This window comes from Nannobrachium achirus (assembly GCF_963921795.1).
Source record: "Nannobrachium achirus genome assembly, chromosome: 13".
NCBI classification, from domain to species: Eukaryota; Metazoa; Chordata; class Actinopteri; order Myctophiformes; family Myctophidae; genus Nannobrachium; species Nannobrachium achirus.
In genome coordinates this window covers 30,018,872-30,043,649 of record NC_137833.1, presented here as the reverse complement: position 1 = coordinate 30,043,649, position 24,778 = coordinate 30,018,872, and the positions used below count along the sequence as shown (strand labels likewise).

The 24,778-nt window shown below is 40.6% G+C and overlaps 1 protein-coding gene across 12 annotated transcripts in view; it reads right to left on the bottom strand.

Moving 5' to 3' along the window:
* LOC308296571 (neurexin-1a) overlaps positions 1 to 16,148 on the bottom strand; it is a gene marked incomplete at both ends in the record, with an annotated part of 488,347 nt that extends 472,199 nt beyond the window's left edge. For 8 of the 12 annotated variants that reach the window (XM_080739872.1, XM_080739878.1, XM_080739879.1 and 5 more), the window contains one exon: positions 15,437 to 16,148. In XM_080739872.1, the coding sequence (XP_080595998.1) occupies positions 15,437 to 16,148 (712 nt within the window). The remainder of the gene's footprint in view (positions 1 to 15,436) is intronic. The other 4 variants (XM_080739873.1, XM_080739883.1, XM_080739874.1 and 1 more) reach the window with 1 other exon arrangement.
* Positions 16,149 to 24,778: the final 8,630 nt, after the last annotated feature.

Here is a 24,778-nt window from a genome sequence, read left to right as displayed (position 1 = left end):
GAATTTCCCCGGAAGTTGTCCTTTTTGTCACAGTGCGGTGTTCCTGCAAATGTATTCCCTGCTTGAAAAGAATCTGTTCTACTCAAGCCCCCAGACACCAGGGGGAGGGCCAAATTGCCAAATTGACATGGTGGCCGTTTGAGGTACTGCAGATTTTTTACAGATGGGGCCAGAAACATGAACGCATCTACAGTAGGCTTCTTTGTATTGACTGCACGTTCATAGCGGAAGTGACTTGGAGCCCCAGCGCGTCCATGAACAAACTCTATGATGCAAAACGCGTCACTTAGGCCCCACTATGTCACGTTTCACACATGTTTCACGACGCGGAAGTACGCTTCATGCGCTGGGTGAGCAACTCAATACAAGTGGACGGGCGGGGATATCTGGTGCCCTCTCTATTCTTCTTATAACTCTATAAGGCTAGGGCTCCACCAAAATGATGGCGTCGTGCCGGCGTCGGACGCCGTCAAAAAATGAACCGGGCGAATTTGAGCGTCCGACGCGGACGTTGACGTCGGCAGTGGAGCACCCTTCATTGATTAAAACGGGAGCGTTCCCTGCGTTGACGTTGACGCGACGCTCAACGCGCTCGGTGGAGCCGGGGGGTAACTCTATGGTTCTACTTTTCCCTGCTCCGTCGGTTGTGCTAACAATAAACATTATCCAAATAATATATATATATATATATATATAGATAAGCGACAAAATGTGACAGATCCATGTTGATGACCTGACTCTAGAGTCTAGACATAGTGTGTACCGATTTAAATAAAGTGAGCAGAAACCGAAAGAAAATGCTTGATCTGCATGCTGTTGGGTGGCACCAGCAGCCAGAATGGCTTCAGCGATGTCAGTCTGGGACACAGCACACGTACACAACATTCTGTGTCAATGAATACTACATTAGCGTTCAGGATTGTGCTGTGTGTGTAATGCTGAGTTCAGACAACGCAATCTTCCACTCACAGACAGTTTTGAGATATCGCTGCCAAAAGCCCCAGATCTGACGCAAATCAGTGCTCACTCCCATGTGCCTTGATCGCTATGTGTATACTGTTCAAAGACTCAATCTGAGCATGAACGAGACACTCACCAATGCCTCCCAGATGCCTGAGACGTATCTCGCAGGCTAAATATGTGGGCCTGTCTGTCAGAGAGTCTAAAATAATCATGCGGTATGAAAAGTGTCGGTGCCGGCATCAAGAGCAGCAAAGAGCTACAGCCAATGAGAGTGCAGAACATGAGGTGAGGGAATCCATAGTACATTTCATTGACTGGGATCCAGCAGATCCAAGCACTGTGAGCTTGTAGATCCGCAATATTTGTTAGTTTGTCTGTGAGCAAAATAACTCAAGAAGGGATAGACACATTTCCATGACCCTTTGTGGGAATGATCCTGTCCTGAGCCTGTACTAAAGACCGGATTAGGTTTTGGGTTGAAAAACTACGGTCAACGTGTCTGTACTTGAGATGTATGCTCAGTAGTTCAGAATATAATATTTCCAATATTAATGTGAATTGGGATGGATATAGTATAATTGCTCTTTACTGTCTTTGTTCACTTATTTTGTTCACTTATTTTCCAATTTTACAACGAAACATTATTGATCAATATGCACATTCAAGAATCACATTAACATCATAGCCATGATCAAAATCTCAAACAGGGTACACACAAAGAGTATTTTGTTCATGCTGATGTGCTGCTGAACACTATGACCTTACTGCTTACTTACTAAGAGAGCAGGATATAAGAAATTGAACATAACCATGTCGTTGCAAAAAGCAGAGGCACATCTATTACTGTGCTGTGGACCTGCTCACTTAGTCCTTGATGTCACCATGACACACAGAAATGTGAATAATCTTTGTCGTTTCACTTCCAAGCTAGAAAGAGCTTGTGACGCATACGCCTATTCAAACATCTAAATACATTAAACTGCTGTGGCGTTTAATGAAGCGCATGGTATGCATTCTGTACACTGCGTATAAACAAGTGATAAAAGCATTATAACGGGCATGCAAAGCTTTGGTACATCACCATACAGCACTGTAAACTGACAGCTCATAACTTGTTACAGTATACTGTACACAGTAACATAGTACATTTAGTTAAGTACTGTACTTCAGTACATCTGTTCAGTATCTGTACATTTTTGGATACCTCAAAACCACTTAAGCCCTATTTAAATATAATGGCGTATCTACAAGCTCAAAACACTGCACCATGAGCTTGTTGTTTCACTATAATTGATATTATTTTGGAAATTCTCACAGTTTGCAAAGCATTGATATTAAAAAGAAAATGTACCTTTGAATTTGTATTTTTGAATTAATTAAATAAGTATTTTAAAAGCATGTACAAATTTGACAGAACAACTTTCACACTGTAGTGAGCGTTCAAGTACTGTGGTTGAGTACTTTGGCGACCACTGAATTTAACACTAAAGGCCTGTCTATACTTGTTCGGTTCGGTTTGGTGAATTGTGTTTTCCGACGTGCAAATTTCCGAACTCTCATTCGGTCCAATGCTTTTCAGAAGTCGCGAGGGATATCATTTTATGGTCGAAAAGGACCTTTTGACCAAAATCTTCGGTTTCGGTCGAAGTATAGACAGGGGTTTAGGCTATCCTCTATGAACTATCTTTGTAACATCTTTAGGCTACCCTTTTGACTCAAATTGTACACAGAGGGTGTAGCCTATATACTGTAATGTGTGCAATTAGGTCTATGTTACTGTACATTGTTTTATTCATCAATTCATTCATCAGCTCAGTAAGCTGAGCGTCATGGAAATGTATGATTCATTAAAAGATGTATTAAAAAAATACAGTGGTCCATCTATATTATTTAGTGTTGTCCTACTTTTAGCCATGCAAGCTGTTGTGCTTAGCTGTATATGTAACACACAACATGATTCCATTTGGTGATGTTAAAACGTGGAACTGAGCAGTGCATCCATGTAATGAGAAGAGAGTTCTTATCAAGCACAGAGCAGTGCACTTATGTAATTGTTTCACCAGAAACAAAGGAGTGTGTGTGTGTGTGTGTGTGTGTGTGTGTGTGTGTGTGTGTGTGTGTGTGTGTGTGTGTGTGTGTGTGTGTGTGTGTGTGTGTGTGTGTGTGTGTGTGTGTTTGCGTGCGTGCGTGCGTGCGTGCGTGCGTGCGTGCGTGCAAGAGAGTGAGAGAGAGAGAGAGAGGTGGAATTTGTTGTTTGAAGGTAGATTGATAGGTCTGGTGGCAAATCCCGTAATCCCTTCATCTGATCAAAGTAATACAAAAGCTTTTAAATGATTTAATGGAAAGGTACATTTCAAAAAATTCAAAATACTATGCAATTCTGTCGATGTACAGTATGTGTACTTTGCCTCAGTTTGACGTGTATAGGATCAGAAATCTCAGAGTTTTGCTGAGCTTATAGTATACTACCAGGATAGTGGAAAGAAACATAGCTTAACGCCTAAAGCCCTATTCAAAATGTTTTTCAGCTGTGCTAACCGCTCCTAGATCTGGCATTGTCTGTATGTATGTATCTATGTACAGTATGTATGTATGTCTGTCCCACACTTGGCCAATGAATTGAACTAACATTTGAGTCTATGGGGCTGTTAAGTATGACATCATTTTGTAGGCAGAGGAGAATTTCTGCCCCCAGTTTCTGTGAATCTTTTTACTATTTTTACTATTTACACATTTTTCTTCTCTTTGTTGTTGAAGGGAAAGTGTTAGAATTATACTTTAGTCGTTATTTTTGTCTCGGATCTGTTGAAATAGCGAGGGAGAGAAAATGCTCTGGGGGCAGAGTTCTCCTCTGCCTACAAAATGATGTCACGGCTTAAAAGCCCCATGATGACATGCACAAAATAGGGAGAAGGTTGAAAGTAGTGATTTTACACTACTCTTTAATCTTAATACATTTTATATTGATGGATTTTTCTACTGGCACAGTCAATGCAGTTTTCATGCTTCCAGTTTCAGGTCTCACTCACCAAAGGATGACTGGTGACAAACCAAAGAAAATCTACTTGCAAAGAACATAAATGTATCCGCATTTTCTCATCTTAGTAACTGAGATAATATAATAACTGGGCAGTGATGAATACTTTAGATTTTTGTTCACAACAATTTCAAATTCAAACACCTTTTCTGGCAGTAGTTGAACATCTCCTCACCATTACACAAGACGTAATTTAACCAGAGCATGAGACAACCCATCTTTGCATCCAACAGCTTAAGGTGCTGCGTCCACCAAGATGCTTTTTTCCTGAGCGCAACACAGTTTTTAATTGTTTATAACGGGAGCTCAGCATGGCGTGGGGCTGGACATTTAGCTTGCGCTCGTGCATGCACGCGTGGTGCTTTCCTCCGCCTGCCGAGAGCTACAATATGTTCAACGTGGACGCCTGGAAGCGATCTCATGCAAGCGCCTGGTGTTTTTAGCCAGGAAAAAAGCCTCAGAGGACATATCGCCTAACAGAGAAACATTACAATCACAGAGACCATTGCATACCAATCTTTGACCAATACAGTATATTGGGATCAGTATATTGAGGCCCACATTGCCAAAAACCTCTTCAAGAGCTCTTAAAACGTTTAACTTTGCCGCAAAAATGCACAGATTTGTCAAAAATGGTCTATGTGATGCCTATGGAATCAATTATAGCAACTATAGATTGGCACTGGTAAACATTAAACAGCTGAAAGCGTACCCCCAAAAACACACAGCATATAGACACACAGCTTGGCTGGGAGTAACATTTTATATACAAACATTATAATTATATCTAAAATGAGATACTGCATCTCGCGTTTTTTATTTTTTTTCTAAGGTGGGGAGTGACACGCGGCAAAGGTCGTCCGGATCGGGAATCGAACTGGCCGCCAGGCACCCATGCCAATGTGGCAATGCCTAAGTGGTATGCGCCTGGACCAGTAGCCACCGGGCGCCGATGTGTGTTTATTTTAGTGATCAATCAATCGATTGTGTTCCTGCTTCGATCAATGAACTACAATAGTATACTCTAAGTGCAGTATCGGTATCACAATGAAAACTAATTTGTCAAGGTTTTGAAGAAAAAATACAATTTGGAGGCCTGCTTGCAATATCCTCAAGGCCCACATATTGGGAATTGCTGGTGTAGTGTAGTATGAAGAAGAGTAAGGATTCATTTCTAACTCGTTCCTTGTGGCGGTCTGGAGCGATGAGCTTTTGTTAGCTCTGCTGAAGTACTGCTTATCCTGGGTCCCGTAACCTTGGCAATGTTTCTTTGTGTCATTGGGGAGTAAGAAAGCAAGTTTTATTTATTGGATTTTTGTTTTGTCTTGTAGACGGGCGTGTTTTGTTTTTATATTAACCAGTGCCCATTTCGTGCGTGGTTGTTAGGAGTGCCTGTTTCTCCAGATATGCGATGGACGGACAGACAGAGAGACAGACACACAGGGATTCCTGGAATTTATAGATAGACTAGTGCAGTGCCCGTTTGGCGTGTGGCCGCCATTCGGAAAGCGTGCGTGTTCTGGGCTTCTGGTGAACCGCTCATCCAATCGACTTCACACTTGACACTGCACTCACTTGGGTCCTCAGCAAAACACCTGCCAAGAGTGAAGTCGATCGCAAGAATGGTTCTTGAGATACATAGACATACAATATAACGGACAGAGAGACAGAAAGAAACAGACATACAGTACATTCCTGGACTTTCCACTTCTAGATAGATAAAATACTGTCATGTTTGAGCATTGTTTAGCTTGAATGGCCACATGTTGCAGGCAGCATCAAATGGTTGGTCAGAAGAAGCTATAATACAGTATGGTTGTACAGGACTATTGCATTAAGCTAAGCTAGGCATTAACGTATGCATTATGTAAGGGGGAGGGGCTCAGGACAATCAGATTTGTATTCCAAATGACATTACCCTATGCAGCTACCGGTATACTATAGCCTTTTTATATGCATCAAAACTGGAACCTTTGAAATCAACCAATCATAATAATTATTGTAATAATGTAATGTTTCCTATTGATTAAATGGTGTAATTGTAATTGTTTGCTGTCATTAGAACAGACTTTTAACTTCTGTGATCTCAAAAACCAGGCCATAACAGGGGTGCCCGGTGGCTCAGCCAGTAATTGCAAAGACCTGCTTTCATCTCCATATTTATTTTCGTTTTTATTTCTTTAAATTAATGCCCTACTTTGTCATACTGAATATTGAACCAATTTTAAAGTATTAATACAAGTTTATGACTAAACACTAACTACATTGGATTCATTGGAAAACAGGTTATATTTTCCCAATTTCTGAAAAGGTCACAGTTATGGACATTAAACATACAAGGTTTCCACCTGACAGTGAAATTATGCTCCTTGTGATGCTAGGACCCCGGTGGTCTGAATCCAACTCCCTTCTTCTTGTCTCAAATATTTCTCCTCTCTCCCTGATCTTGGCTTCCGGTCTCTGTACAGTGACCTATCTGAACTAAAGCAAAAATGCCAAAAGGAAGAAGAATCGAGGAAAAGGGGAATGCACGTACTGTATATATCATAGTGACAGCTAGAGAACTTGACTCCAAGACTATCTTCTGTATTGCCTGCACAGTAAAATCCAAAGTGTTCATTTTAACTCTGAGAGAAACAGTTATAGCCAAGATTACACTCCATATATTACAGCGTATTCGTATTCATGGCCATGTGCCAAAATAATGAAATAAGAAAAAAAACACTAATGATTATGTCTCTATTTGAAGATGTTTGACCAAGGGCGAATGTTTAGAACTCCTTCTTGCCTGTCCTAAACGTCTTATTAGACTCAAAACGATACAAATGCTAGATTTCAAATAATTAGCTTTTGTTTTGCAGTTGTTGTTTTTTTACAGTACCCCTAGGGCAGCTTATTACACATTGTGTCATAATCCTCAGAATAGATACAGTGTCATGTTTGGAACAGGGACAGACCTATTCCCACCCCAATTACACCTGTACATAGATAGGTTCCACCGCATACATTGGAGCCTAGAAGACAGCAAAGCAAGAACTCACAGAAGATAATTGTCTCCACGACGCCAAAGGCGTGGCCGGGACTACGTTTTCTCCCCTGTCCGTCTTCCTTTGTGTGCATGTGCATGTGCATGTGCGTGTGCATGTGCATGTGCATGTGTGTGTGTGTGTGCACGTGCGTGTGTGCGCGTGCAGGTGTGTATGTTTGTCCGTCCATCTGTGTACAGCTAATCTCCTGCACCGTTGCAACCATCGGCATGAAACTGTGAACACATACTCCCTGGAGGAGTATGGCCTGTTATAGCGCCACCAGGAGGCAGATTTTTTGGACAACTTATAGGCATTTGTTTGTGCCAGATTACATTTTCTAGCCCTTTGCTACTGCTGCTACAGATTGTGTCTAAAACTCACGCAAATGCATTATCTCTGGGGTAGTGATGCGCGGGTCAGGTTTTTGAAGCGGTGACTAGCCGCTTCCAATGTATGCTCATGTCTGTCCCATGCCTTGTCCTCACTCACTCACCAGTATGAACAGGATCTGCGCATGCGCGCGCGCGCGAGAGAGAGAGAGAGAGAGAGAGAGAGAGAGAGAGAGAGAGAGAGAGAGAGAGCCGAGAGAGCCAGACAGACAGAGCAAGCGATGCTGATTTCTAAACCGAAAGTGAAACTTACAAACCGCATGGTGAAAACAGAGAGAGAGAGGGAGAGAGCACGTTGCGGTAAAAAAAAAAAAAAAAAACACACACACACACACACACACACACACACACACACACACACACACACACACACACACACACACACACACACACACACACACCAGTAAAAACGGGACTCATAAAATGTCCCTGGGACCCATCTGAATCAAAAACATAGATCTGGAACTGCTCTAATTCACCGCTTCAGTTCGAACCGAGGTTTGATTTTTCATGATTAATAACTTGACACAACTCATCCCGCCCCACAACACTGCATCAATTTTCACAACCCGCCTTGCCCGCCGTCATTACACATGTCTTGCAGCTTTTATTCTGTACAGGAAAGGCAGCCAATCCCGAATAATTTAGAGCACATTACCGGTACACACAGTACAGACTGCTTGACAACAATCCTGTGGACTATGCACACGGAGCACAACGCTAAATTAAGAGCGATATTGCAGATCCAGTAGCCTAGTCGCTGGTGCAAGACAAAATAGGAAGACACCTCTTTCACTGCAGCGCTATGTAGCCAAGCCAGCATAAGATAATTAACCAGTCCACTCACCTAATGCTGCAGAGGTTCAACGAGTTCAACACACTTCAAACGGTATACATTGTTTAAGTCATAGGAGCATGGTTTTCATATCATAAACTTGAACTTTAGCTAAAACCTTGCATATAATCCACGTGGTGTCTGCTTCCATCTGAGCTGCAACTTGCTACAAGTAGTTAATAACATCTGCAAGAAGCATTTCCTCTCAATTTCAAAATAAGAGCCTCACGTAATATGATTGGTCAACTGGGATTATTTTTAAGTCTACTTACAGGAAGTACAATGGACTAAATTAGAATTATATGACACACTAGTAACTGACTTTTAGGGACCAGCTACCGGTATGCAGAGTGGCTCATTCTAGCCACCTTGGCTGGTGAGCATAGAGACGGACCCTTTCTTCGCATTATATATTATTGAAGCACCCGAAGCCGCCCGCCAAAAAAGTGACACATTTTTGACCACCTCGCACGGGCCGACCAAAACCTGCGGGTACCCGCAGGTTTGGGTTGGCCCGCGCTTCACTACTCTGGGGTCATGTGATCAACATACGTATACGTTAGACTTTTCTGATCCCATTCCAAGTGGCTATGACCACAGTTTTCAGGCCCTGGGTAGGCAACCCAGCCTGGCGGAGACCTGTGCTCCGAGGAGCACACTAAAATTCGTATTTGTTTCCTTATAACATTTAACAACATGAAGGCCTGTCCATAGTCTCTCTGAAACCAGCGATTTTTTTTCTGTGAAATGCTTTTCAGAAGTCGCGAGTGACATCATTTTGTTGAACCAGACCTTTCCGACGAAAAGTTCGGTTTCGGAGAGAGTATGGACAGGCCTTGAGTGAAAGCAAAGCAATACTGGGATGTTTTTCCAGTACTATTTTACAAAATCCTGTCAATTTAAACACAAATGTAAACAAATAACCAGTAAGGGTTCATTTGGTTACACTTGCACAGAAGATAAGCAGGTTTCACATCAAGGTGAGGAACAGACACTAACAAATCAGAAAGCGCATTTTAATGCGGGTGGCAAAATCAACATTAATTCACAGTAAAGTGAGGCGCCAACCACATAATCATAAAATAGAAATGATTGAGCATTATGTATTATAAAAAAAGATGGGTCTCCAGTGGTTTTAAAATGCCCTACAGTGTAATTACATTTCTTCATTTAAGGATCCTTTGATAATAAACCAAATGAACTTGCATGTCCTCTTTGCAGCCAATAACAATCTGGCACAGATTGCCTGTGCACTCCCCACCCTCCCCTGTTCTTTTAATTTAATGCTGACTTAACGACACCATCAATGTGCTCAAACAGACACCGAAATTGTGGGGAAAGAAACAGTGTCAGGGAATGGGTAATTAATGCAACCCAGATGCAAAAAAAAAAAAAAAAAAAAAACCCCATCGCTGACACACTGTAATATACAGTACAGTGGCATAGGGGAACCGTCGAGTTATATAAAGATGATGTATAAAGATAGTATGAGGGCAACAGCAGACTGTGTGCAGTCAGTGCATTAAGTCAGACCTGGATATTTGTTCATGTGGTCTATACAGCAGTGGTTCTCAACCTGGGGGTAGCGACCCCCCCGAGGGATCCCCCCAAAATGTGGAGGGGTCGCCTGATGCTTTTCTGAATTTGCTTAAAGAAATTAGAATCTGAGAAGTGGGAGTATTTGTGCGGGAGACCTGAGGAGTCTGCTGACACGTGTGAGAAGCCTTGGTGTAGTCCGACCGTTATACAGGGCTTAATATTTATGACATGCAGGGGTCTCGATATGGGCATAAAAGGGACAAGGACGGCCATATATGGAGCATGGCATGAGGCGTGACTGTCTGTCTGTCTGTCTGTCTGTCTGTCTGACTGACTCACTAACTCACTGACTGACATGAGGCGGAGGTTTTGATAGTAACTGCTCCCTATGGTCGCAACTAAGACTAAATATATTGCCAATTTCGTCAACAAATAAAAACTAGACTAAAATGTTATGGAGGGACTAGTGGAGAAGAGATGCAGTAGAACTAAAAGACAAGTCATTTATGTTTGGTTGTGCTTGGATGTTGTGCTCCGAAAATAGCAGATCTACAATTGGCTGATCTGTACATTGGCTATTTTCTGCCTGCAACCAAGTGTAAAATCAGCCATTAAGAAGCTATCAAGGCCCACCAAAATAATTCTTTGTTGACAAAATCAACTGTAGTCAACTAAAACTTGACTAAAACAAAGTATGACTAAACCTAAATCAAAATTCCCTGTCAAAATCAACACTGTAGTTTGGGGTGCCTAGAAACTAAACATAACAAAAATGGGGGCCTGTGTCCTAATGTTTATCTCACAAAAAGGTTGAGAAACCAACAGCATACTGCATTGTCTGAGCATCAGACAGTGTTTATTTGCACAACAGTATCAGACACCCGTTGTCACAGAAAGCCTCCCCGGTTCAAAAAACCTAAACTTAGCTTGTCTGGAGTCTGGAGGATATTTTTAGCAAACCAACAACCCAGAAAAGCAAGCTGACACATCAGAAACACTAAACAACTAACTCGTATCAAAATATTGCTTTGCTTGAGCGTGTTAAATGTGATATACAGTAGAACTATTGCATCTCTCTCTTGATGCAGCAACTAGCTTCCTCATCATACCTCCAAGCTGTATAACTGCCATCTTAACGCCTCATAATAGACTGTAATAATAGACCGATAGGAGCCCATCTACATGCAACGTGCCTTGAACTTTGAATGTTTTTGAGCTTATAGCTTCAAAACATATTTTAATGAATAAAACGTTATTTTAACAATATGTTAACACATTGACCGCCATTTTAACATACCTCCGTACTCCCACCTGCCATTCGTCTCCATAGACTTCCATGTAATTGGGTGTGCACGGATCATGCACACCCATGCCTAGATAATGCACCACGTGTGTCCACCTTGCTCACAGCTTTCAAACAAAAAAATCCGAATGGAAATCCGTTCAGGCATTCCTGAGATAACAGCCACTATGTTTAACAAAGATGGCTGCCAAAATGGCTACCATGCTTGAAAGATGGGGTTGCTATGGGGGTTAAACATGAAATTTCGCGATTGCTATCATGCCTACTCCATTTTTTGGGGTCAAAATTAAAAAAAAAAAAAAAAAAAAATTGATTTTTTTTTTTTTTTTTTTTTTTTTTTTTTTAATTCTCGGGACTATCGGGCCTGGCGGGGAAAGACATTGGAATAATCTCGGGACTATCGGGCCTGGCAGGGAATGAGTTAATACAATATAACTAGCACCACATCTGTAGTGGTTAGAGGTGGTCTCCCTACTCATCCATTGAGTAGGGATAGGACACAGACTGGTTGAAAATGTCAGCAAAGGAATAGTTCACCCCCAAAATGACCTTTTTTGAGCGGTGCTCCTAGGAGCTAAGCTCCAATGTGTGTGTGTGTGTGTGTGTGTGTGTGTGTGTGTGTGTGTGTGTGTGTGTGTGTGTGTGTGTGTGTGTGTGTGTGTGTGTGTGTGTGTGTGCGTGTTAATGTGTGCATGCATGTGGAATAACATATTTTCTGCATTAGGCTACTGTCCACCTTCCAATAAGGACATGAAATCAAAATCGATTTAAAAAGAATATATGCATTATGTATAAGTCACTAACCCTATTCTGAAGTTATGAAGGTATACAGTTGCTGTCACTGCCAATTCCATTCTGTTGTCATGATTGTTGATGTTCTGAATTGGCTCGGCGCCAAGCCTTAGATACTAAGTGGTGCAATATATATTTCTACAGTACATTACCACTTAGTCATAGTAACCTTATATTTTCAGAGGACAATAACCCTGCTCATTTCAGGTAAATAATATCCGAGCTGACCTTTAAAATTGATTTCGGAACTATTATTGTGAAGTTAGCAGGGGCTGTTTTGTATATGGAGATGATAATGTTTCTGATTTTGACCAATTTATACAGTCAAAATAATGATAAATGGATAATAGAGCTTCCACTGGATGGCATGGAATGGAAAACCTGGATCCAGGAGGCTGAATAGTTTGATATGTCGAACATCCGGACTATTAGTGTCACCTCACCACTGTAGGACAAATAGGACACAGTGCAGTGTTGATTTCGTTGACTAAAACTATGTGGAAAAATGTTTGTCAAACTACCTACCTTTTTACTGACAAACTAAATAAAAACAAAATAAAAACTAAGCTATGATGACTAAAACTAAGACTAAATATATTGACAATTTTGTCAACAAATAAAAACTACATTAAAATGTTAGGGAGGGACTAGAGGAGAAGAGATCCAGTAGAACGTGATCTGAAAATAGTAGATCTACAAGCTCACAGCGCGTCTAGCTGCGACACATTGTGTGCTTGTAGATCATCTATTTTCAGCACGCAACCAAGTGTAAAATCTGCCATCGAACTCTTATTGTAGCGCCCCCCCATTGACCAATATGTTAAAAAAAAAATGTTAGCCATGTTGGCTGTGTGTGCCAAAATAAATATAAATAAATGCCTGCAATAACAATGGTCCCTGCTTCACACAATAACTCACATCCTCATCTCCTTCCAGCTCATATTACAACATCTAAACAGTGTTGATGGATTGGATGGCCTGTTCCTGTGTATGTACCAGTGACATCTAGTAATCTATAGTTGTCTCTAATTGTACATACTGTACTGCATGCAAGTTAAACATGTGGTATGAAAGAGTTTCTAGTGAATTTCAGCATTTGCCTTATGCCTGAGGACATTCACTGGAGTCTCTTACACAGCAGGGAGACATTAGAGGAACACAGCTTTACCGCCCTTATCTGAGCTAAAATATGGATCTTAGGAAAGACAGAAAAGGTCACTTTGGGAGAGGGGGTTTGTTTTAATGGGTCAGAACTGATGGCACCACGACAGGGTAATTTGATTGCTAAAGTTCAACAACATTTACTGCCAGTGACAGCCATGAATGTCATGTATGATAAGCCAACAGTACGAGGAGGACTAGTGCCTTTCAACGTAATGACATCAAATCATGTCTTCAGTCTGTCATCCAAATACCACTACTGCAGTGGTTCACATCAAGGTCCATTATTTATTTGGCGTTTGAGCCACGGACCACCATTTGATGAAATTAGGCCTCTCAGACCCAAAACATTGAATATTTTGTTGTCGTTGTATATGATTTTGTCCACAATTCCATGGCGTATTGATGTGGCGCCATAGGAGAGATACTGTAACCGGCAAACGACAAATAATAATAATAATAATAATAATAATAATCAACATGCTCTAATTGTAAGTAATCTTAAGTAATGCAGTAAATTATGCAGATGTTTAACAATAATTTAACTCTTGAGAGAAAAAATTAAACCAAATGGACCCATCCATTTGGTTTCATTCTAAACTCTCAATAAGGGTCGGTTGCCAACTCCCCATCATTTAGCTGGGGACCACCTGGAACCCCCTCAAGGACCACTGGTTGAGAACCACTGCACTAGGGGACATATTACCACTGGAATGCACACTTTGCATTCTTATCTATTATACTTTATGGACATTTGTGCTGTATTTGTTTTATACTTGAAAAAGCTCACCAAATCAAGGAAATAAAAGGAATAAAGAAAAAAAGGTCTCTGATGTCACACCTTTTCTATAATTTAGTTCATCCGCATTGTTAAATTACTTATGGGCCCAGCATGTAAAGTGGCTAAAATAAGGCTTGGTACTGTAGTCATTCAGTCAAACCCAATGAGATATTTAAGGTATTTAAGCATGCATGGAAGAGGCTAATCTTAGCTTGGCATTTTCATCATTCACATTTGATACAAGTATCAGAGCGTCCTGAGATAAACATCATGTGTCTCAGGGACGAAAAGACTGAGTTGGCTGGCCCAAAACAAGCTAGTAGACCTACATGTACTGTATGTCTAGTAAAACACATTCACTGAAGACCTTAAGTACCTCTCAATTGCTTGTAACTTTATTTTCACCCTGCGACATTCATTGGTGGGACATTAACTCTCCTCAAATCTGTGGCGGAGAGAAACTATCCATAGACAACTGAACAAATTAACCATCATCATTATCATCAGAAACGTTCCTAACAAAAAAACAATTGTACATAAAAGATCCTCACTTGCTAGACAGAACAGATCAATGAAGTTACTATGTTATGTTGTTGTTGATAATAATTATTTAAAAGAATAACCATCATAACCAAAAAACCATCATAAACCTTTGCTTTGCTGACAGTAAACATGTAACATGTAAAGAATACTGGACCATCATACGATAACTTGATTAATTCTTAATTTAAGTTAATTTACATAAAACTGCTATAAAAACTGCAAAAACTGACAATATAAAAATCATCAGATCAGTATTAATAAGTTAAAACACATTATTAATTTAAGTTAATGTAGGTATTGGAACATTTTGAGTCCTATTCGCTTTTATTCCCATTTTAAAGAAAATCACATAAAAAGATGGAATTATGAATAACATTTAGTCTATATAATTCACTAAAATAATTGATGGCCTATTTTTGATATGACTATACGATTGTGCTCCCCTCCCACTTCCCATATACCGGTATGTACTGTAGCTACATCTAAAACCTAAACAAGTCTAGAAAGGGGTAGAATTATCGTTGGCCTCTGGCACAGAAGACTCAACTCATTAATTATGTCCCTACTTTACTCTAGGCTACAGTATGTGCGTCTTTTTGGTGCCTTTCTCTTTATGTGCTCAATAACTGAGTAAAAAACGAAGCTTGTTCCACTTGACTTGGAACCGAGAACGGACTATTCCTGTTCGGTACATTTGCAGCAAGCCATCTGAGATGGAATTTCATAGGGCAACCAATCCCCGGAGATCTGTTCCAGATGAGTGGAAGACATTTGGGGATGAAACACCTGTATGTTTTGTTAACGAGGCCTTGCAGGAGATTCGCTCATTACAGTATATAAACAACTGCATCACAGGTCAACAGCACAAACCCTAAATTTATGACAAGCACATACTGTAGTCTTAAGCCAAACGAAAGAAGGAATGCATTATTTTAGGGTTATGAAGGCTGGTTACATTTACTGTAGGGCAATTCCCATAAAAAATCAGCACATGTTACTTTTGAGTTAACAGGCTATGAATGGGCCGTAGAGAGCTATGGTTCAAACTGAATCCAGAGACTTACCTTCACTGCAGTCCTTTCCTTGGAAGCCCGTCCTGGAGCAGTCGCATGTTGGTTCATCATTAATTAAACTGCAGACTCCTCCATTTAAGCACATGTTGGCAGTACCACAGAGGTCATTTATCACCCCATCACTGTTGACCATCACTGACTCCGTTTTGTTGACCTTTATGTCCGTTATCCATCCAGTGAAAGGTACCTGGTCCTTGACCGCTGAAGATGTAAGACGCAACGCCACGGATCGTAATTCCGGTGGTATTCCACCAACAAACAAATGGCTGAAGACAGTCATATCCCGTCTTTTCGACTTCACCTCGACCCATTTCACTTCATTGTCCACCACTAGAGTTGTATTTTTAAAGTTTCTCCTTATTGTAACTGCGTGCCATTGGCTGTCATTGACTGCCGTGTCACTCAGGACGGTGGCAGGCTCAGCGCAGAAGATGGAGAAACGAAGGCTGAGTTTACCGTTATGTATGAGAAGTTCTAAAAAGTCGCAGAATCCCTCATCGTCGAAGTAAACTAGCAACCCATGAGAGCTCTTGGTTTTCATGTTGAAACTCATTTCGCTCTCACAACATGCATTCCACATTGGAAATCTAGCCCACTGCCCCTCTGCACCTGTAAATTCTAGACATGCGCCAATCTCCACCAAACAACAAATGAGCAGGCCAGCCCATATGACATGGGCACCATGCCGCATTGCTAAAACCATGGTGTGACCCAAGAGTTCTGTCTAGATAGAGGGATATACTGGGCACTGGTTGGGTTTTTATAGTGTTGTGCTCAGACAAGATATGTGTTGGGGTTGACACAGACTAGTAGGCATATAATTGATTGTCCGCATGGATATCTTGGTATGAACTGATGCATTGTACAACAAAAGACTAAATAGGATAAACTGTTTGCATAGCAGCGAGCTTGGCCAACACTAATCTCCTGGAGTGAATATCATTACCTCACTATGCAGGCCAATGGCCAAACCTCACACTCAGCGCCAAAATAGTTTGAACTGTTTAAAGGTCCTGCCTGCCATAGCTATTTAGAGCAAAGTGACAGGGATTGAAATATCCATTGGGCACACTTGGACTAATTTATGTAATTACGAGAACGGCTCCTCCCGGTGCCAGCTAGTGCGCGCACGGTTTTTCTGCAGTTGAGATGGCAGTTTGAATCTTCATGTTCAAGCCAACGGTCCTGGGCGGGCAAGTGGAAGCCTTGCTCGGGGCATTTCTTCACCCTGCATCCTCCATGTGAAAATATGCCATATGGAGCAACGCTGAGCCAAACAAGCAGTCTGTCTGTCTAGGCGGTCCTCGACCCAAAGCTATACCTGCAAAGGAGAGACACATTTACAGTATATGCAATACAAATATGCTTTTACATTGGATATGTGAATTCAATATTCCACATTTGTCAGACCTTTAACCTCAAGTCTCAAGTCATAACGGCAGGGATTTATATCAGATACTGTATATATCAGATTACAAGGTTTTAATACAGCACAGAGCTACAGTAGTGGAACTAGATGAAATTACATTAGTTACACTGACGTAGATACTTAAAGCGATAGTTCACCCAAAATTGTTTTTTTCTTCTATCGACTACTGAACCCATGGAGACTTGAATTCATGGATATAGTTTTTAATAATAATAATAATAATTTGATGACCAGCAGTGGTTCCCTATGGAGACACAAGGAGCCTGCTTTGTTCCCTATGGAGACACAAATAGTCTCCTCACATTATTGGCTTAGGAACAAAACCAAATATCAATGAATTCAAGTGTCCATGGGGTGCATAATCGATAGGAAAAAAATGATAATAATAATTTTGGGTGGAACTATCCCTTTAACCAATTTCAACCTGGCTTCACATTTTCAAACATTTCAAACACAAAAACATTCAAAAGGTTTCAAAAAGGTTAAAGATTTTATTTGTAATGTTAAACTAAAGCGAAAACAACAGATCTCACAGCATCCAATGCGTTGTGAGCTTGTAGATCTGCGGTTTTAGCTATTTGTAATTAATTGATGATCTATTATTAGGGTATAAGTGGTTAAGCATGCACTAGCCCTCAGTTCACATGAATGGAAAATCATGCACATTTCACAAAATATATTAGCACAGTGGTTCTCAAGCAGTGGTCTGAGGACCACCAGTGGTCCTTGAGGGGGTTCCAGGTGGTCCTCAGCTAAATAATGGAGAGTTGCTAACCAAATGGACCCTTATAAATCTTTAACTCTTGAGGGTGTAACATGTCCCCTTGCGGGTCCATTTGGTTTTATTTTTCACTCTCAAGAGTGAGAGAGAAATGATTGTATTATCTGCATTACTTAATTTACAAGATATTACAAGTTATTTTTATTATTTTTTGCCTGTTACCTCTCCTACCATGGAATAGTGGACAAAATATTATCCAATGATAATGATATTCTACGTTTTGAGTCTGAGAGGCTAAATCTCATCAAATGGCCCATGGCTCAAATGTGAATAAATCATGGACCTTGATATGAAAAAAACACATAGGCCTAATTGGTCAGAGTGTAGGTAATTTGGTATAAATTTACTGTGGGCTGCCCTCTCTTTCTCTAAATGTGAAAGCCTCACATTGAAAAGAAGAAGATTATTAATGGCCTCAAACCACCATTCAACAACTTCTGAAAACAGTGAAAAACATAATTAGCAGCTTTCCATGACATTATGTATTGGCCTTCGTACTTCCAAGAGCCCAAACAAGAAGAAAAGGTGCGTCATTTCGGTTCACGGTGCACAATCTGTGCAAGACTGACTGTACTCAGAGGAAAATATCTGTTACATTTTCTGCATGACATGTTTCAGCCAGAATGACAGGAAAGGGTTGCTTTTCCCTTCAAAATGTGATTAATTAGGCAGATAGTATAGCTTCAGCCTGAGTTGCATCCTGTCTTTAGGATAGTATTTCAAAGAACAACTAACCACTATCGTTTTCTAGCACTAGGTCTACTGAGCACCATCCAGTCCTCCGACTACATTTCCACGATCTCCAAAGACAAATGCCAATAATGTAACGGTAGTCTATATATTTAAGCATATTTATGTTTTTTTTTTGTGTGCAAAAATGCACATTCTTCTTAGCAGCATTGCATAGATCATATCAAATCAAACCTGACCAAAAAGCAAAAAGTGACAGGTTTAAGTTAAAAGGTTGGCTAATTACCGTTACGTGATTTTTACATTTAAATTAGATCATAATTGTCGCATTTCCCGTGATACATATATCATATATGCCTTAATTAATCTATTCAAAACAGTAGACTATTCAATGTACAGTAGTCAAGTAACGTTACACTTTTCCGCGGTTGTTTATTGCGGACTTTAAACTATGTTTAAACTCTATAGACTACGAAAATAAACCGTGACTGCATGCAAATAAACACCAGGGTTGCACTTCCAGAGACCATGGAAATGTTGATTTCTTTTGGTCTACTTCACAGCCCGCTATTTGAAATCCTCCGTGAAAACCTTCAAATTAAGCTCTGCTTTCAAGTGAACCCACACCAGCATCACAGAAAAGAGGAGACTGCGGGTCCATGCACTTTCCACAAACTCAAGTAAAAAAAAATCTAAAAGACATGAAGTCAACCTTAAAGGGCTGAATTACCTTTGAATATTCCGTCTCCAACTCCTGATTTCTTCGATAAAGTGAATTTAAAACAACAACGGCATAGCGCGGCGGCGGCGGGGGAAATCCAGTAATTTTTGAGAGGATAGACGAGGTGCGAATGGATGTGTTTCCCTGACTGTTGAGCGTCTATCTGACTGTCAGAGAGCAGAGACATGCAGGAGGAGCGTCACGTGCTGGTGCTGTGATGTCTGCTGGGGAGGGGAGGGGCTGAATGCAGCACCAGTACCATGGACAGCTCCGTGGGCAGCAGCACCACGGACAGCGTCTGCTTGAGATATATGCTGCGTCCATCCAGCAGCCGACAACAAGAACTGCTCTTCAGGATGACAATAATTATTAATGCGGCGGCGTTTGTTATTTTTCGGCAAGCGACACCCATAGGAGTCTATATAGGCTGCGTCGTGCGATGGACGCACTAAAAAGAAAAGCGCACAGGCAACTTTCAATATGTATGCCACGTCAATAAGCTACAAGCTGTGACTGATTTAATTGATTGCAGTCGGGCGAAATCAAAGGGATATTTAGTAATTAGAGTAAACGCTCGTTAGGTTTGGTAGTGAACAGTCCTGCTGCCACATTTTCACTGCAGAGTTGTTTCTTAATTCTCTTGACTGGCTTCGTTAAAAATAACATACAGTAGCCGAAAGATCGAGGCTTAAATATATTTAGAATTTTGGAAAAGGTGTCCTTGCACACATTCCCGATTTAATGCGCTGCCGTTCGTTAGAAACGTTCACGCGGCGCACCTGATTGACAGCCAGATCCGTCCCGTTTCAAGGCTGAGCGTGCACGAACTACAACTCAAAAATATCACTACCGAATGGTTCCCTTTCCAGTCGAACGATTTATGAATTATTCCATACTCAAATTATTCTACACAAAACCGGCACTGATCTCTCTCTCTCTCTCTCTCTCTCTCTCTCTCTCTCTCTCACTCTGTGTGTGTGTGTGTGTGTGTGTGAGAGAGAGAGATGTAGTCCAAAAAGCATTATTAATATAGACACACACTCTATAGAGTCTTGACTCAGCCTCTAATCTCCCTGCCTCTCAGAGCTCTCAGCTCTATTCTATCATTTATTCAGTAGGGTAGTGACACAAGATTAAAATATTTTATATGTTTTACTTAAAAGTATCAATATAGAAATACTGTGTTGCAAGTAAAAGTCTGGATTTCAAAATGCACTTGAGTAAAAGTGCAAAAACGTATCGAAATGTACTTAAAGTAAAAGTACTCATTATTACCCATTTCAAGTTTTCAAATGTAGACCTATAAACATATTTTGAAAATAGCAGATCTATAAGCCCACAATGCGTCACATCGCTACGGATTGTGAGCTTGTATATAGGGCTGAAGAGGGTAATGTATTTCTCGTAATAATAATCAAAATCTACAATCTAAATCCAAGTAACTAGTGAGTTGTCAAATAATTGTATTAGAGTAAATTTACAATATTTGCCTCTGAGATGTAGTGGGGTAGAAGTAAAAGTACTGAACATTGGAAATACTCAAGTAAAGTACAAATAGTACAAAGTTTGTGTACGGTGTGATGTCATACTGATGTCAGCAGTGTGACAGGAGATAAGCGACCAACGGTCGCTTATCTCCCGATTAGGGAGTCTTACTGGTTAGTTACCTTAAACCCAGGGGCGTCACAAGGGGTAGGAAAGTGGGACTGAGTTACTGGGGCCCAAGGTGGAGGGGCCCTAATAACTTTATCTATAGAAAAATAGCAGATATACAAGCTCACAGCGCGGCACCGAGTGCCGCGCTGCGAGCTTGTAGATCTGCTATTTTTGAAAAGTTGTGAAAATGTGTGAAAATCTTTGAATATATATATTTTTTAAGAGAATATTTCTAACTCAAATTTTGCTTCTGGGGGTCCCTGGAACTAAATATTTTGAGATCGGGGTCCGTGGCCAAATACATATCATCTTGGGGGTCCTTGACATAGGTTTCTTGCACACATTTTCACGATTTTTCAAAAATAGCAGCGCGGCACTCGGTGCCGCGCTGTGAGCTTATCTGCAATTTTTCAATAATTAACATTCATGGGGGGCCCGCAGTGAATCCTTGTACCCAGGGCCCAGAATTTGGTGTGACGCCCCTGCTTACACCACTGACTCTACCAGACTGCATTAGAAGTAATGTCCAACATACTGCCTAACACAAGGTAGGCTACTAATTTACATCTGGCAGAGCAGAAACCTCCAATTTTCCATATTTCAACTTTGTAAGACCTTTTATTATTATTATTTCCAAATTCTTCATACTACTGTACAGTGTCACACAAAAGTAGAGTGAAGAGCAGATCTACCAGCTCACAATGTGTCACGATGCAATGTGTTGTGAGCATAGATCTGCCATATTGCATAAGTCGTCAAGTTTGTCTGTGTGTTTTATATTATATACTGAACGAATCAAAGGAGCTTGTGACAAAATCCTAAAAAGTCACTGTTTTGAACATCCAAGGGTTTCCACTCAAAAGAGACTACAAGTTAAGTTATAAAACATCCAGAGATGGGGAATTCAATTTGATCCATGGCATGTCTGGCATCAGAGGGTCGGTAAAAAGAAAGAAATTATAATAATCATCCAAATAAATAAAAAATAGCACCAAAATGGCACAATTTTTGACCAAGGTAAGGTGCTCAACCTATGACCCTTTGTCATTTTAAATGGTTGGAAGCTTATTACCTTTTGCAATATTTTGAATATCTGTGGCTGACAGGAACTAAACTCGGACCCTAGCTGTTCCCTAGCAACACAAATCCACTGACAAGGTCTATAAGAGGCTGTGATTGTACTGTATAGCTCCCAGGTGTGACTGTATAATTGAATACAGTAATTATGGAAGGGAACAGATGTCCACAGTAAACCTACCATAGTGTCTTCTTACAGCTTTGGACATAATATGTCTAATATTATGTCCAATGTATATAATATTATTATACACATACAAACCATTAAAGGCCTTACTTTTAGATTCAACATGTGTTTACATTAGTTAGTGTGTTAGATCACCTATTTGAAGTAACTATCAAGACACTGCAAATCTTTTCATACTGAATGGAAATTCATGAATAGAAGGTAGCGGCTCGACAAAAAATTGCAGAGATTCTGATCTTATATAGTGTGTTGGCTTAACCCTGTTTTTTTTAAATCAAAACGAAGCCGATAAAAGCGCTTCTTTAGGACCTAACAATGGATTTTAGCCTTGGGTACCAAACTTTATTTAGAAAATTACCCATAGAATTATCCATATCAAGTTGGGCTCCCATTGACTTTCTATACAGGAGGAAAATACCCAGAAAATGCTTAAGTAGGATGTGAGGGGTCTAACTGGGGGTTTGTCATGAATCTGAATCCATTGCAAGCATTTGTTTTGCACAAAAAACTTTCCTTGGGCTAGAAATGGCCCCCAAAAACACCCACAAAACTGTTAAAAGTGATGACTCATCACTAAACCATCATTTTGTGTGGCCATTTCTAGACCAAGGAAAGTTTTTTGTGCAAACAAAATGCTTGCAATGGATTCAGAATCATGACAACCCCTTAGTTAGACCCCTCACATCCTACTTGAAGCAAAAATGAATCTGGGTATTTTCCTCCTTTATAGAAAGTCGATGGGAGCCCAACTTGATATGGATAATTCTATGGCTAATTTTCAAAATAATGTTTGGTACCCAAGGCTAAAATCCATCGTTAGGACCTAAGGAAGCCTCAAAAAAAGTTTGGCGCTTTTATCCGCTTCGTTTCGATAATTTTGTTAAGCCAACCCAGTAATAGGCCCCATTTTGGGGAAACGCAGTCAATGGCGTGGTGACAAACGTTTCGACTTTGTCAGATCAGAAAAAAGGTCTGCATTTCTATAAATAAATGATATGCATTTGAGACAGGACAGTGGTCCCTAGTCTAAATAAAAAAGCATTCACAATAGTAAAGGTTGGACTTGTCACAGCAGCCAGAATTCTGCTGCGGAACTGGAAAGTTCCAAGAACGCCTGGGTTTAAAGAGTGGAATGTGGAAATGATCAAAATTACATCATATGAGTACATGCTGGGAAGAGTGAATGGAATGGGAAAAATGAAAGCGATATGGGATAGTTTTCTCACGTATATGACTCTTATATGAAGATGTGAAGGGGTTCCTACTTTTATTTATTTATATTTATTTTTATTTCCGTAATATCTTGGACTGGCTATATGTACAGCCAAACACCTCAAACGGACCACAAAGACTTGATGTTGGAATAACTTAAAAGTAAAACACATCATCACAGATTGTGACGATACCAAAGTGAAACAACCCAGTGAAACATATTTAAGAGGCTATACTTACGAGAACTATAAAGTAAAATCCTCAGTGTTAATTCCATTTGTAACTCTTTTAGAGTGTACAAATGTGCAGGTCAATTTGGTTCCATTTGTCGTACAATCCCAGATTAAATTAACAGAGAGGGTTTTACTGTGTAATGTGTGATGAAAATAGCAATGGACGAGTGTGGGCCTCGCTATCCTCTGGCTGACCTGGTCTTGATTAGCCAAAGATGCTCACCTTCTCCTCCCCCACACTGGTAGCCTGAGTTCAGACTCAGCAAGCACTAACTTAGCAAGGTGCTAAGTTACAGTAGTTAGCCAACATACCTTAGCTTAATCAAACCTATTAATGTTTAAAAGTTGTACCTTATGGGAGCAGTAGCAGCAAACCTGGTGCAAATTTAGCAGGAGGCAGAAATGAGCAGTAGCTGGAGCACACTGAATCAAGATGGCTGCCGCTGCACAATTCAAAATTCCATTGACCCTACCCCAGTACCCCGCATCCCACTCTTACCGATTGGGCAGGTGCGAGGACCAATGAAATTGAATGCTGAGGCCTTTCTGCTTGCAATGCACACCGTGATGATGTCATCACTTTGTACTTTGCAATACAAACCTCAATCAATCCCTCAGTTCTAGGCAACACAGAGGGGGGGGGGATCTTTTTTCTTATTTCCACACAACAACTCAAAAGGTATATTAATTATATAGTTCAATATTGAAAACGGGTGGTTCTCCCCTTACGTTTAAGCATGTATTGAAACGTAATGAGATTAATGTGGAACGGGATGAGTCTCAGGAGCTGATGGCCATCATTGCTGGATTCCTAGAGAAATAGAGACGAGGAAGAGATAGAGCAAGAATCGAGGAGGAAGGAGGAGGCTGAGGTAGAGGAAAGCGCCGATCTACAAGCACAGTACTCACGACCCATGTTTGGTCTGTACTGTGGTGAAGCTGAACAAACAAACTGGTTAGGCCGATTATCAAATCAAATACTTGGTGACTTTGACTTCCCTCCTTGGGAGTTCAGACTAGCAAGTTCTCCTTTGGAGAAGGGACTTCCGAGGACGGGAGGACGGGAGGAGGGTAGTTCTGCTATTGGAATAGCAGCATACTCAATGATGTCACAGTCTCAGCTTGCTTCAGGGCATTCCACTGCACGTTTCTGTGAATAGGCCTATATTTTGGGGAGATCTAGTTGGACGCATTCATACATCTGTTCTTTTGTTCCAACAGAGGATAAAATGTGCTCATTCAACAGTCATTGTGCACTTTACAACTAAACATATATATTAGATAAAATAAAATAAAACACAACACTGGCTCTGTTCTTTCTTTCCTTTTTTTGAAATGTCAACCTAC